General features: G+C 46.4%; 6 protein-coding genes across 6 annotated transcripts; 4 read left to right on the top strand and 2 right to left on the bottom strand.

The window, feature by feature from the left end:
- Positions 1-29: 29 nt before the first annotated feature.
- GGS22DRAFT_150968 (NAD(P)-binding protein) lies at positions 30-1,543 on the bottom strand. The gene is made up of 5 exons (XM_047959396.1): positions 1,389-1,543; positions 1,230-1,300; positions 965-1,173; positions 496-881; positions 30-434 (listed from the first exon to the last, which is right to left on the bottom strand). Exons 1-5 carry the CDS (start codon positions 1,420-1,422, stop codon positions 169-171), a joined length of 966 nt encoding a protein of 321 aa, XP_047824295.1. The 5' UTR covers positions 1,423-1,543; the 3' UTR covers positions 30-168.
- GGS22DRAFT_150970 (uncharacterized protein) lies at positions 1,544-3,350 on the top strand. The gene is made up of 3 exons (XM_047959397.1): positions 1,544-1,977; positions 2,034-3,161; positions 3,328-3,350. Exons 1-2 carry the CDS (start codon positions 1,909-1,911, stop codon positions 3,054-3,056), a joined length of 1,092 nt encoding a protein of 363 aa, XP_047824296.1. The 5' UTR covers positions 1,544-1,908; the 3' UTR covers positions 3,057-3,161; positions 3,328-3,350.
- A 223-nt stretch (positions 3,351-3,573) lies between these two features.
- GGS22DRAFT_13902 (uncharacterized protein) lies at positions 3,574-5,095 on the top strand. Its single transcript, XM_047958668.1, has 2 exons — positions 3,574-4,391; positions 4,495-5,095. The coding sequence occupies exons 1-2, from the start codon at positions 3,859-3,861 to the stop codon at positions 4,949-4,951; spliced, it is 990 nt and encodes a 329-aa protein (XP_047824297.1). The 5' UTR covers positions 3,574-3,858; the 3' UTR covers positions 4,952-5,095.
- Positions 5,096-7,551: 2,456 nt separating this feature from the next.
- On the top strand, positions 7,552-9,862 carry GGS22DRAFT_150972 (uncharacterized protein). Its single transcript, XM_047959398.1, has 2 exons — positions 7,552-9,567; positions 9,666-9,862. Exon 1 carries the CDS (start codon positions 8,073-8,075, stop codon positions 9,144-9,146), a length of 1,074 nt encoding a protein of 357 aa, XP_047824298.1. The 5' UTR covers positions 7,552-8,072; the 3' UTR covers positions 9,147-9,567; positions 9,666-9,862.
- Positions 9,863-11,267: 1,405 nt separating this feature from the next.
- Positions 11,268-12,101, top strand: GGS22DRAFT_183809 (uncharacterized protein; the record flags this gene model as incomplete). The annotated part of the gene is made up of 1 exon (XM_047964130.1): positions 11,268-12,101. The coding sequence occupies one exon, from the start codon at positions 11,268-11,270 to the stop codon at positions 12,099-12,101; it is 834 nt and encodes a 277-aa protein (XP_047824299.1).
- A 285-nt stretch (positions 12,102-12,386) lies between these two features.
- On the bottom strand, positions 12,387-13,947 carry GGS22DRAFT_150974 (NAD(P)-binding protein). The gene is made up of 2 exons (XM_047959399.1): positions 12,817-13,947; positions 12,387-12,737 (listed from the first exon to the last, which is right to left on the bottom strand). The coding sequence occupies exons 1-2, from the start codon at positions 13,734-13,736 to the stop codon at positions 12,614-12,616; spliced, it is 1,044 nt and encodes a 347-aa protein (XP_047824300.1). The 5' UTR covers positions 13,737-13,947; the 3' UTR covers positions 12,387-12,613.
- Between the last annotated feature and the right edge of the window lie 178 nt (positions 13,948-14,125).

The raw sequence follows: 14,125 nt of genomic DNA on the forward strand, positions 1-14,125 counted from the left end.
CAGCTCTCCTCCTTATTTTTGGCCCCCATGCGCAGCTCCTACTACCTAATAGGCTAGTAGTTAGGTACCTAGGCAGTAATTCCTTCAATTCAAATCTACCTACCTAGGCAGCTAGAGACGACACCCGAAAATCCTCTTGTGCATGTATATGTAGTGTAATGCGAGCTGTCACTTTGGCCCCCAATATTTCTTAATGTAATCCCCCACCTGCGTAAACTTGTAGTCCGGCAGGAGCTTATTCCACTCGTCCGTTACATCGTATGCGCCACGATGGATCCCCTGCAGAAGGCTCTCGGTCGCATATTCCAAGAACGCCTCAACATCCTCCGGCGCAGAATTGTGGATGTCGAAACTCTCATTCATAGCCGGCGGCACTCCTTTGGCCTTGGCTTCAAGGTCTTCTAGTTTGAGCCATTTGACCGTGAATGGTCTCCCTGCGAGGGTTCTTAGCGCCGGGTTCAATCGAGATAACACACGGTATGGGCGTAGACTTACCAATGGACTCTCCTAGTTTAAGCATTTCCGCAACAGTGACTCGGGTTCCGACCATACCGCCGATGGCTGGCCATTCGCCTTCATACTCAACCGCGCGGGCAACCACCCCGGCGATATCTTGAACGGTTATCCAGGAAACGGCATCGTCAAGAGCTCCTTCAATCGCGGAAGCTTGTTGTTTCTCGAACAAGAACAAGAAGGGTAGCGTGGAGACATGTTTCGTGCCCCCCTGTGGGTGGCTGAGGTAGTTCATGAAAGAGCCAACTTGGAATCTGGTGTATTCAATCACCTTCTTCTCCTTGTTGACTTCCTCTAGATAGCGAGCGACATCAACCTTGCCCGCATACCACGGGATCACATCAAGCGAGTCCTCCAACTTCACGCCACTGGCTTTCAGTTAGTAAATGAATAATAAGACCGTTTCTCTATAATCCAAGTCATCGGTTGTTTTGGAAGAATGAATACTTACGTTGCCCATTCAGATGGAGCGATGCGCTTGACACCGGATTCAATGGAGGCATCGATAAGTCGCTTCTGTATTACACTTCCCGGGTCGGAATGAACAGGTAAGAAGCACAAAACTGTTTCTACGCCTTTGAGAATGTCGACAAGCTCCTTTTTGTCATATTTCGTTTGCACATATTTAACTCCAGCAATAGGTGGATATTGGGCGGGATCCTGAGTCTATATTAACTTCAATTGCGTATCGGAAATGGGAAAAATTGGAATGGCACCTTTCGGACTAAGCCAATTATCTCATGCTTTTTAGCCTCAACAAGCTTGTCGATGACTTCCTTTGCTAGCTCTGTCGCACAATGTTAGTAGGGATCTTTACGTAGAAGAGAGGGGGAGGAGGGTATGTTTAGCGGTAGAACGCCACATAAGTCACTTACGGCTTGAAGCAGCCGCGATTGCCACCTTGACCATTTTGATCAGTAATTATGACCGGTAATTATGAGTACTAGGTATTATTTGTTGAGAATTGTTGCGAATGGGCTGAAGTTGTTGAGGCTATTTCCTCCGACATAGTTGCTTTTCTTTCCAAAACCCATCCTACTTATACTTATAGATAATACCTACTCCTATTACACTTGAGAATGAAGCGCAACAACGGCGCAGCACTGCCACAAAGTGATGATGATTCATATTGAGATGGACTCACGTAACTGCCATCTAGTTAGAAGGTGGTTTCGGAAAGATTCAACATCCGCGAACGGTTACGTGATCGGACGGAATTGTGCCGCGCCAAGCCGGTTTCCAGCCTCCATAATTACGCCTTCTGTGCCCCTCAACGCCAACGGAACAATAAGCATGTAAAATCAAGTGTAAGTCCGATATCTTTGCAATTCCACAATCACATAACCGCTGAGGTAATCGGTTCAATCTTGCTCGTGAATTACTTAGTTATTTAGCATGTCGACCGCTGCCAACGGCCAACAGGCAGAAATGGCGGCGAAAGGGGACGCAGATGATGCACTTCGGGTAAGCCGGATGTTTAAGAAATATCTCCACCAAACGCCGAACTAATCCGACCGTAGCGTCGACGCGAACGGGGTCGTCGATCCCAAGCTGGCTTCCGAAAACGCCAAGCAGAGTCGAATCAGCATATGCGAGATCAAAATCGCCAGCTGAAAGCCGCGATTGAAAAATTGATCAACACAACCCGTGGCGACGAGCATCCAGAATTGCTCAACACCATATTCGAAGTAGCCGAAGCTGCTGGCATTGATGCTCGAAGACCTACAGACGGCGAAAACGTCCAGCGTTGGCCTAAACACGCGAAATACAGGAATAGACAGCCTTCCGCGTCTGACGCTGGCGGGGAAGTTGACATAACCATCGATCCTACGACAAGGGATATTGCTCCTCAAGAGGACGACCAGGGATACGCTAACTTCAACCCGTCGACGACATCACCCTCATTTTCATCGCAACGACTTCGATGTGGTATATGGCTAGACCACCAACATTACATGCGCATATCCATACCACCCGACGATATCCTACCGTTTCTAGGGCCGCGATCTAAGACCCTTGCCGGGATTCTTTTCTGGGATTTGATGGACCACACTCAAAATAAATGCAAGCGTCCACACTCAGACGATGCCACTGCTATCCGGAGAGGTTTGGGCCACTCAAAAGTTACCGAAGACTGGGCGGTTAGCTACATCCAAGCCATGGTCGAGGCGAGGCAGGAGTACAGGCGGACGGGGTCGATAAGTCCGCAGTACGCATCGGCCGCGGAACGCGATTTGGGAACGATGGTGCGCGATCGAATTACCGCAGAATACTACGCTCAAGGAAAGGATCCAAACCAATGGCTATCCACCTTGGGGATTGAAAAACGGGTTAGGGCTATGATCGGTGATGAGGCCTTCGCACGTCTGGAGGCGGCTGCGAAAGGCGAAGGGGATCCCGCTTTACGATATTTCTTCGAAAATATCGAGTGCAAGCTTCACGAAACTTGTATCTGCTTCGGTGACGGGCCGAGGTGGAGTGTCGATGTCGTGGACGGGATATTTCTTAATTGGGTCCACTCTGCCATCTGGTCCCCCACATGATGGAGATCTGGGGAAGCTTAAAGCACATGGAGTATGTGTAGCTGTAGGATATGTTTTTTGTAAGTAATAGATCCATATCTTAGCTGGATTTGCAGTTGATTTAAGGTGAACCTCCTATCTGCACGTGACCCCCCTTTGTGCCCCTAGCCCCTATTCAACATGTCAGCGTACCTCATCAAGAATAGGCAAAGATCATGGAAGAGTTGAATACATTTCTATTGACCTCACTCAGAAGGTTGAAATAAAGTTCTGACATTTGTTTAACTTAAAGGATCCATGTAATTTGGAATATTCCAAATACGAGGGAGTAGGGGGGAATAAGGCAGAAAGGAGTGGAAAGGGAAGAAATACTTTCTTGAGGTATACGATGTCGAAAGATATTTAGTAAGTTGCAGTGTTCCTGCCTTATTGATGTTCATATCCATATGCTAACAATTTTGGGGGGGTTAGATATGTTTTCGAGAAAAAACACATGACTCACATACAATATTGTCGTCAAGTACGACCACGTAAAATGAGAATCAACCTTTAACAGCCAGATTCCACTGTGACGATTTTGTTTCTGGGAAGGTACGAGGCAGGTAAGTGAGCACCTGCATTTTCGTACATTTATTCTTCCCACTCTTCCTCTACCTCCCAAGGTTATCTCGTCACCGACCTCAAATTTCTTACACCTTTTCCTTCCTCTCTTCTTTTTTTTTTCCAAGGAAAAAAAAATTGGACTCTCAACTTCAAGGTACTCCTAGAGTTCCAATTTAATTATCCTACATTCACTTTATCTTCTTCTCGCCTACAATCAATCATGTCTGAACAGACGGCTCCCACCCCCGAGGGCGATCGCACTGCGCAGTGCGCATCTTGCCTCGACTCCCTTCCCGCAACAGAGATGCATACGCTTCCCTGTTTGCATTCTTATTGCGCCGACTGCGCGCGCATGTTGTTTCGGCTGTCCTTCCAGAGCGATGGAAGCTTTCCACCTCGCTGCTGCAACGAACCAGTCGACCTCACGCCGCGATTGGTTACCGCCCTTGGCGAAGAAATCTGGTCCGTATACATTGCGAAGCGCAAGGAGTCCAAGACCGACACGCGCATTTACTGCAGCAATGCCGACTGCGGATCCTTCATCCAGGATGAATACAGATTCACTGGATTCGCCATTTGCAGCGAATGCAAATCCTTAACCTGCATGGAGTGTAAAGCTCCATGCCACGATGGGGATTGTAATCCCCACGACCCATTGGCCGAGCTAAGAGAGCTCGCCAAGAAGGAAGGATGGCTACAATGCTATAAATGTGGCAATATCATCGAGAAGGTTGATGGCTGCGATCGCATCGCGTAAGTTTATTTCCCATCCCTCTACTTTTCCTTATCATCACTTTCTCATCACTTTCTCATCACTTTCATAAGACAACTAAATCTAACATTTGCCTCTCTATAGATGTACCTGTGGCGTAAAGGTTTGCTACAAGTGCTCCAAGGACATCGAGGAATGCACTTGTAAGAAGGACAACGGCCCCCCCGCCCATGGCGTACAGGAGGATGGTGAAGGCGGTGCAGCCCCTCCCGAAATGGCCCCTCCCGACATAGCTGCTCCCGAAGCGGCTGCCCTCGATCCGGCTGCCCTCAATCCAGCTCCAGCTGATGTGGCCCCTCCTGGCTCGAACCCTCCTGCCACGACCAGCGAGTTACCTCCTCCCTCCCGACGGGATAATCAACCCGAGAATGGCTGTAATCACCATTCCAAGAAAGAGCGAGTAGAGCACATCGTGGCATGCCCACGATGCCAACGCTCTGTATCCTCGTACATCATACAGTGCAAAAGATGTGGTCTCCACGCTTGTTGGAGATGCTACAAACTTATGCGGCACGATGAGAAGAAGAATCGTACTTCTTAGGGACAATGATGGTTATGGGGTTTCTTGCAAGAAAGGTGCAGCTTTAGGGAGAAGTTGCTGTCGATAGCTTGACCCGATAACTTTGCTGTGCTTTCTCATAATGGATATTATAAATTGATTACAAGAAAATGAGTTTGACTAAATAACAATAATTATGCGTGATTTGGGGAATACCCAGTAGTGGTAAGATTGGAAGAGTAAACTTGTCAACGATGCCTCCATAGTAGGCAAAAATAAATTCAATTAGTGGTCACCTCGGCTTGAATATGCCTACGAGGTACCTACCTACTAGAAACATTGATATTAATCAAATCCAAATAGTATCCTTCATGAAGTGGGAAAATATGGGCCACGGAGATCTCAGCATATGAGAGATAATGGTAAAATTATTGAGAATAAAAAAAATCAAAAAGTGAGCAATGTGTGGTTTCTATACTAGGCGTATAGACTGTCTTACTAGGCGTAAGAACTGCCTTACTAGTCGTAAGAAATGCCTTACTAGGCGTAAGAACTGCCTGACATTCGTCAGAATCCCACTGTAATTATGGTCGTGGGAATTGCAGTACAATGGATCTGACTTTTATTGCCCTGAGCGCCACTCGAACCCCGAGCCCCCAGTTCAAGTCCACACATCAGACCATTGCACTACACTGCACCATCGAGTGACTTCTTGGAGGGTGGGCTTGTAGTTTAGATATATAAGGTATCTAGTGATGTTGACAACACTGTGATGAGTCATCCAGGGAACAAAGCACTGGGCACTGGGCACATTCTGATATTCCGGGTCCACATAGATCCGATCTCCTCAAACGCCTTCACCTATCTCTACTTACTACCTATGAGCAAGTAGGTATGCACATATAAGTCACTAAAATGCTCATGTGAGCCTCTACGTCGAGTCTCATCGCACTTGAAAATTAATTTTCAAGGACTTTGCACCTAAACCGCCACCACCTACCCAAGCATGCTTCCAAAGTTTGAACATGGCCTAGACTACCTATGATACTACTTTTGTGGTTCTTTTCAATAATTTATAACCTCAAGATGTCCGATACGTCAAATCCTTGCTCCTCGACCCTAATATTATATGATCGGATCTCGCAAATCCCAAATGGCCATACTTCTCTAAAAGGACCGTAGGACATTCTATTGAATATCTACTTTATTTCGATAATGTCGTGTCTCTATTAGAGCTCTAGAGCATCTACAAGGCATCAAAACCCCCGTAATAGTGGAGCTGCGGTTGCTTTAAGCAGAAAACTTCTGCAAAATATTGAATTTATTCTGTCTTTTATTTCTTCCCTACTACCTAAATTAAGTCATAAACAAAGAGGCACCACATGCGTTTCCACAATAAATCATACCCAACCGTTGTAAAGAGATGGATGTACCCGAATTCGGCGCTCACCCTTCACTAACAACAGGGTGTTATCTAAAAAATCAACATGTTTACCTATAAACATAGAAAATCGGTTAAGCATAACGTGACGATCTTATCAGATGCAAGATCAAGTTAATTTGACTACTGATCAAACAAGTTCTACTATCTCTGATAGGTGTAGGACGTCACCTTTTCTTCGGGGTATCTAGCGTTCGGTGACGGGCCAGTAGATAAGCAAACATCGTCCGAAGTTGTTGTCCCTGGACACGTAGAGGCGTCATTGCATCACGAGGGGTCATATTTGACCTATTTGGCAGAATAAGGTTCTCCGATACTCCCTCTCAGACCAACAAGGTATTACAGTACTACGTTCCTAGGGGCAAATTCCTGGAGTTGGCAATTATTCACCAAAGTAGGCAAATATGGCCACCGGATTCACGCTTGACTCCTAAATGACTAATACATCGAACTACATGTGCACCTTAGCCATCAAATATATGATATACTCAGCCCCGCGCGACTCTTGGAGTTAAAAAAAGATTCTTAGTGACTAAGGAGAAAGTTATGGCGTTGGTAATGTTTAGTTAGCTGTCTTCTTCACGTGTCTTTGCTGATGGGATGGTTAGAAGCTACACAGCCATATGTTGATAGAGGCTGTTCTATCTTCATACACTACTCACACGGATTAGTATGGGTGCTACTACACATCTCTAAGGAAGAACCAACATTCCCCATTTTAACTGAAGGCGTGCTCTGAGTGAAGATATCGTCATGTATAACGCAGATAGTCTCATTGCTTCATCTAGGTTATCTAGGACCTCCCGATTCGTGCCGATTCGGACAACCTACCCATCATGGTCTGTGCTGTTTGTTGTAAACTTATGGTTATCTCAGTGTCGAAGAATATTACTCGTAACATATATAGTTGCAATTAACGACTTTAAGTATTACAATGCCTTTTATGCTCATCATCCGAATTATGGCGGAAGCTCATGTGCCCTAATCGGAGTCACTTGCATCTTTCCTGGAAGTAATGTTTGGTTAAAGGGAAGCGTGACTCTCCTTGCCCATTGCCTCGAATTCATTTTCCATTCGTATATATTCATCTCGAAACCTAACCCTTTCTTGAACTTACAATCCTTCATACCACCAGTGCTGATCAGTATCTCCACAACTTTAACCTCTATTTACCCTCATCATTGACAACGAGGTTTAGAACGCACCATATCACCATGAGTCAAAACCAGAATCCTTGGCCGGGCGACAAGTTAGTTAAGCTTCCTGGTATTTATTTCCAAGAGTTAACACAGTACAGGATCCCCAACATGCCAAGGCATGCTCTTACGCAGGAGGAAAGGGAACAGCTTCAGTCCTTCGTGGTACCCTCGACAACTTCATCTATGCAACCTCCCACAAATCAATCTAGCGAACAGGCTGCCAACGGTTACGGAGCGAACCCTACCTCGACGTCGATAGCTCCTCAATTAACAACGACGTCGTCCGCGTATGGTTCAGCGCCACTTACTTCGAATCCACGATACCCCACATCGGTTCCTGGGCCTTCAACATTTACTTCTATGGCTCACCTATACCCGAACTATGGTTTGTCCAACAATATGGGGCTTCCGAGTACCTCAACATCGATGAATCCAACGTTCGCATACAGTCATCATCAGCAAAACAGTAAGTACCGTCCCGGGACAACTGAAAGATGCATATAGACTAACCTTCAAAGACAACATGATGGGAAACGCATCAACCTCTCAGCTTAATGAGTGGCCGGCCCAGCAGAACGATGCAAACCCCGGCGTATACGCATCTCAGAGCTTCGGATCCACGAATCTAGCAAACTCCGACCCGACCCAACAGAACCAAATCGGTTCGGCTAGTCAATACACCAGCTATCCAGCTCCGTTTTCACCGTCGCAGGGTATGGAAAATCTGGGCGACCCTGACATTTCTATGGGTCATAACGGGGTGTCGTCGGACTTCAACGGAGCCTCATCCCCAACCCGGCACGTCGGAGCTCAGGGCTCCAGGGACAGCTCTGACTCGAACACGAACGAAAACCGACGATCCTCGAAGCCTCGAGACAAGGCGCCATTCCGATGGAGGCCCGGCATGAAAGAGCGCAAGATCACAGACGATATGACGCCAGAAGAGAAGAAGGAAGCGAGCGACTGGAACTACAAGTACTCGGAAGCCAAGAAAGCGCACACACGGGAGCAGAACCGGGTCTCGGCGCAGAAGAGCCGACAGAAGAAAGTCGAGCTACTCGAGCGAACGCGCACGCAAGTCGAGGATCTAGAGGACGAGAACGCGCGACTGCAGAGCCACGTGGCGGGGCTCGAGGCCGCGATCCAGCAGATCTCGAACGAGAACATGCATCTGCAGAACCAGAACGAGATCCTGCGCCAGCGCGTCACACTCCTCGAGCAGCAGATCCAGGCGCAGCCCGTCCGCAACCCCCACGCGGCTCTGGTCAACCAGAACCAGACACCTGCCGTGACGCCGGGGGTCCAGCAGCCCCAGCAGTTCCTGCAGGCCCCGACGCCGCAGAACCCCGCGCCTGTGATGAATGGCGCGCAGACTCAGGGTGGTCTCGAATTCGGCCTCGGGTCTACGCAGACGCTTGCGGGTAACGGTCCCGTAGACCCTACTACTCTGCAACCTCAACAGCAGCAGCAGTCTGACAACGCCACGCACGAGTCCCGGGATGATTTCATCGTCGATTGGATGTCCATGGCTGATTTTCCGCAGAACTCGGACCCGAACAGTAGGCCGTGGAGTCCTTCTAACGGTGGCGCTCAGTAAGTCCGGATAGTGACACTGTGAGGGGCTGTCAAAAAGAAATATGGGCTTGGCGGCTGGTTTCCGAGTTTGTGGCTGGGTGGCTGAATTGCTATTGATCGGTGGGCGTCGACTCCTTGCTTGTGGGCGAGGTTGGGTGAATAATAGGCGGACAATTAACTCCGGTGTTGTACATTAGGATGCTTCGTGCTGGGGCGTATTGAATTAGTACTTGCCTTTTAGATAGGCGATGATTATGAACACGTCATTGTAATATTGGACTTCGAGGGATTGATGATGGCGATTAGTTGCGTGCTGGTATCTTTTGCTCAAGTGTTTGATTGAATGAGGTGTGCGAAGTATGTCCTTGCTCTAATCGAGAGCATCGTCGATAGGATCGCCTATGAAACTGTCGTAGGATATTTAATATGCCGACGCAATGATTCTATATACAGTGATAAGTATGTTATGAATGAAGGAGAATCAAGTTGGTCGGGTTGACAAAGTTGTGCCTATGGCTGAAATGTGCACTGTTATTTATACCTAATATTGTTGGTTCAAGTCCATGACAAAGTAAGGATCGTCAGGAAGAATGTGACGCCACTAGATCGTGATGGCTAATGAATGTTGTAATGATAAGAGATTCATGAGCAATGCGATTTTCGAGTTTTTGAGAAGCGTCACGGTTTATAGGCGATTCAAGATGGTCAACTTTGGTGGATGTCGTAGGAAAAATTACGCTGCGGGTACTGATGACTTACCATGTAAATTGAAATACCCTCTCACCATATAACGCTTTTCTTTAGTGGCTAAGCTTCCCAAGGAGGCTTGATCTGTAGCGGTTATCCACTAGAAGTTAGCGGATTAATCACTATCAGATCTCGGTTTTAACCTTCTGGATACCTAGTATCTAATTACGCACTGGGTAAGTGGCCTAAGAAAAAGTTCCATGCCCCGCACCTATGGGTCCACACATCACAAGCTGGTTGAAAATCAATACAAGAGGATCTCAGCTTCAACTTATGTACATGTGTTCCATGAATGGTTTTGTTGCCACGCCTAGAATCAAAAATGCATTTACATTATTAAAATCTGGAATGTTTACGGTTAAAAAAAGTAAATTTCTATAATCAAACAATAGTTTGGGTTATCCAGAACTTCGGCCAGTAAATTTCTTGGGGGTTTTCTATCACACTACCAAAGGTGTCACATTTGTAGATAGGAAAAAGAAAAGGGGTCGCCAATAGTGGTCCACATTTTGCCAAGAACTCTCCCCCTTTTCCATGGCTTACATAATCACTGATAACACTCCGAGGTCATATATATTAAACCAGAATTTGACAGCAATACATGAATCATTATTATATGTACATTCGAAATTGTAATTCCTATAAGAGCATATATTAAATACATTTTGCATGCACAGGAGATAGGCGAACCTTGGACTTGGCTAGTGTTTTCATACGAGCCTTGGAGCTTCGTGCTTTACTTGGCTCTCGGCATCCCGTCTCTAATGCGCACTCTGACCAGCAGGGTAGACGTGCTTTTCAACCTTTGTTCGCTTAATCCGGTCTTTCTATCCCCACGCTGTAGGTAGGAAAATTAACCTAAGTAACCTAATCACTTGTAAATGATAGATCATGTACGTTGGTTCAACTGACACCTAGCAAGTAAAAGGGTACTCGTGATCTTCTTGTCGGCTGTCTTGAAGTTATTATGTGCCTGAATACATAGATACTAGGAAATCGTCACAGGAAGGAGCGAGTTGAAGATGTTATTTTGTTCGAGTGATCCCTTTTCACAAAACTAAGAATCGGTCACGTGATACCCCTTTCCCGCACCATAAGTTAAGGCAAGGCATATCAGGGCGATAAACTTTCATATTGTCCTTATACAGACTGATTTTAAACTCCCCTCTCCTTAGATAACAATACCCATTCAATGCTTATGTGACGGGTCTCATTCCTTGTTCCCTTTGTTTGTGGAGTCTTTGTTAGTGCATTGTTTCGCTCGGATTTATCTATACAATAGCCAAAAACCCGCTAATGCGACAATAATGCGGCTTAGTCTCTTCGAAGCTTTGCCTTCCTTGAGTCGGCACAGTATTTAACTCTTGCGCCCCGCCAAATTTACGTAACCGCCAATATGTCATTACCTCCGTGGAGAAGAGTCGACAACCCTCATTATAGAACGACTCAACACGAGGACGCGTATCAACAGTCCTCAATTCCTCTTCCCCCCGGATTAGACAGAGATTATCAGTGGAGCGGGAATGCAAATTACCCACCTCCCGGACTTATACGCGCCACAATGCCTAAGGCTATAAGCGAGATTGAGTACTTAAGAGAACGGAGGGGCCGGTCAGTTATTCTCGACAACTCTGACATATCTTTATTTGGCGATCTAGCCGAATATTTAGAGTCGGGGTATGATATGCATGGAAATCATATCATGTGTGACCTTACATGTGTCATATGTTGCGGGAATAAGCTCGAGATGCCTACGTGTGTCAGCCCGCCACGGACTCCTGAAGAAGATGCTAAAACGGAGCCTTTATGTGTTCTCCCATGTGGTCACTTTTTTGGCGCTTATTGTATAGAGAAATGGATCTCAACATGCCGCGACGAAGACAGGTGCTCCGACTGCCCTGTATGCCGATTCCCCCTACTTTATGAATACTGTGGCCATGAGGTAAAGTTAAGGCATCATGATCCGCGCTTCCGCCGCCCAGGCCAGCTCCCTCTTACTATACCAGAGGGGGGTTGTGTACCTGCTTATTGTAGATGGTGCCGAGTTGACTATGTCAAAGATCTAGCACATCAAATGGCACAAGTAGTGTACCCTAAAGATGTTCCCGAGAGCGCGTTCTTTAGCCCAAGGAGTTTCGGTCCTAGCGACTTTAGTGAGCTGAGAGGCATCATACGATCTAATATGCTTAGTGCATTCTATCACGCAGAAGATGCCTTTGATCATTGGTAAGAGATGATAATTTTTGTTAAATTGATATGGTTAAGATGGCGAGAAGAGTAGGTACATGCATTATTAACTTAAAAATTGGGTTTATATTTTGTCTATTGGCATTTTTCTTACTTGGAAATTGTCCCAGTGGAACTGATATTATCCCCATCTGGTTTGATACCCGAAGGGAAGTCAGTTCCCAAATCCTTTACACAACTATCATGTCGAACTCACCCCCCCCTAAAAGATACAACTCAAGGATATGGAAAAGCTTTTACGGCTATGGTAAGTCATTTGGGCCATTGGTATTAATTAATTATATATTTTATTTAGCTTGTTTAAATTTGTTTAAAAATAAATACTTCATATTACACCTGCAATGACCCTTGATAATGTGTAAATGTGAAAAGGTACCTACCCAGACCTTCATGTGAACAACAGCCAACATTTACGCCAACAAAAAGTACCAAAATGCCGTTCTCCCTATTCTATATATACCTAGGCCTAAAAAGCTAACGTCCAGATTCATAGACTCACGGCTTCCTCATCGACTCCATAATCCCCCTAGCACCAGCAAACTCAAACTCATCCATAGTCTCCTGCCACAATTTATCCGCAGCTTCCCTTCCTTCAGGGGTATAAAGGAAGGTATTATACCTAACCAAGCCAAAGCCACCACATTAGCAGATAAACCAAGCAAAAAAGGGGTTAAGCCATCATGTCGATCATCACTTACGGCGAAATCTTCCAACTCATGATAAACGACCCATGCGACTCCTTCCCCTGAACCAAAGCCGCGTCCAAGTACGTCGAAGCACCATCACCTATGTTTCTAGCAGCAGAGGCAGCGAACAAGGCCGCCAGGGGCTTGATCCAGAAACTCGCGTCGCGGCCCAACTGGGTGCCCTTGACGAAGCCCGGACAGACTAGATTCACGATTACGTCGTTTGCAGAGACGTAGTCGATCATCTTGTAAGCCCACATATGGGCAAGTACCTTGGAGACGTTGTACTGCTTGTCGCTGTAGCTAGGGAAAAGCTTGGGGTCGTCGAGAGCATCTAAGAGGGATTTGTGACCTTTGGTCGTCGGCAGCGGTGCGGTTAGACCTAGCGCCGCGTTGGTGATTGTCAATCGACCCGGTGTGCCGGCCGGGGATCTGCTCTTGAGGATGGGGAGCAGAAGGGTGGCGAGTAGTATTGTCGATAAGTAGTTGATTTGGACGATCTCTTCGTGGCCTGTACTTTGTGCGACATTGTAAGTCATGTGCATTATACCGGCGTTGAGGATCGCGATGTCGAGACGGGGCACTTGGCTTTCTATGCGCCGGACGAAATCCTGTATGGAGTCGTACCGGCCCATATCCACTAACATGACTTCGATGGTTGCTTTCGGGAATTGAGTTCGGAGCTTGGCGGCGGCTGCTTCTCCTTTAGCGCTGCTTCGTACCGCGATAATCAGGTGTGATAAACGGAGCTCTAGCATCTGTTTGGCGGCTTCAAATCCCAGACCGGTATTAGACCCTGTAATGATCGCTACTTTCCCGGTGAGATCCGTTGTTTTCGCCGGCCTTTCAGGTTTGGTACAGAATTGGTTCTTGAAGAAGATATTAGGAAAAAAAGGGATATCCCATGGTGGTAAGTCTTTAGATGAAGCCATCGCGAGTGAGGGGTTTGGTAAGAGTTGTGTAACGCTATGGTGTTTTTTACTTTAGCCAGCTGTGTAAGAAACCCGAGATGATGCGACCTTGTATTGTATCAAATTCGTATCATATATGAAAAAATGTGAGACTGGGTCCATTATATAAAGAAAATTCATTGCGGCGATGATATCTCTTTGATTATTCTATCCGCGGAAGCGATTCTACGATGTTCTGACTCGATAAGTTCGTGGTTGTTTGCACAGAAATTCTACAGACAAGTACATGACGATAATACAAGGATGGTACAAGGATAGCCCATCTAATTCCAACCAATGAAAGCTCGATGCTGTCTCAAAATAGCATGCATCCTATTCGATCTTCAGCACTATACCTAAAGAGGCAACCA

Source organism: Annulohypoxylon maeteangense (genome assembly GCF_022496945.1).
Source record: "Annulohypoxylon maeteangense strain CBS 123835 unplaced genomic scaffold GGS22scaffold_1, whole genome shotgun sequence".
Taxonomy (NCBI): domain Eukaryota; kingdom Fungi; phylum Ascomycota; class Sordariomycetes; order Xylariales; family Hypoxylaceae; genus Annulohypoxylon; species Annulohypoxylon maeteangense.

Coding starts and splice junctions, on each gene's coding strand:
- GGS22DRAFT_150968 (XM_047959396.1), bottom strand. CDS start 1,422: ATGGTCAAGGTGGCAATCGCGGCTGCTTCAAGCC. Junction 1,174..1,229: donor TAATTGGCTTAGTCCGAAAG/GTGCCATTCCAA, acceptor ATATAGACTCAG/GATCCCGCCCAATATCCACC. Junction 435..495: donor TAAACTAGGAGAGTCCATTG/GTAAGTCTACGC, acceptor GAACCCTCGCAG/GGAGACCATTCACGGTCAAA.
- GGS22DRAFT_150970 (XM_047959397.1), top strand. CDS start 1,909: ATGTCGACCGCTGCCAACGGCCAACAGGCAGAAATGGCGGCGAAAGGG. Junction 1,978..2,033: donor ACGCAGATGATGCACTTCGG/GTAAGCCGGATG, acceptor ATCCGACCGTAG/CGTCGACGCGAACGGGGTCG.
- GGS22DRAFT_13902 (XM_047958668.1), top strand. CDS start 3,859: ATGTCTGAACAGACGGCTCCCACCCCCGAGGGCGATCGCACTGCGCAG. Junction 4,392..4,494: donor GATGGCTGCGATCGCATCGC/GTAAGTTTATTT, acceptor GCCTCTCTATAG/ATGTACCTGTGGCGTAAAGG.
- GGS22DRAFT_150972 (XM_047959398.1), top strand. CDS start 8,073: ATGATGGGAAACGCATCAACCTCTCAGCTTAATGAGTGGCCGGCCCAG.
- GGS22DRAFT_150974 (XM_047959399.1), bottom strand. CDS start 13,736: ATGGCTTCATCTAAAGACTTACCACCATGGGATATCCCTTTTTTTCCT. Junction 12,738..12,816: donor ATGAGTTGGAAGATTTCGCC/GTAAGTGATGAT, acceptor TGGCTTGGTTAG/GTATAATACCTTCCTTTATA.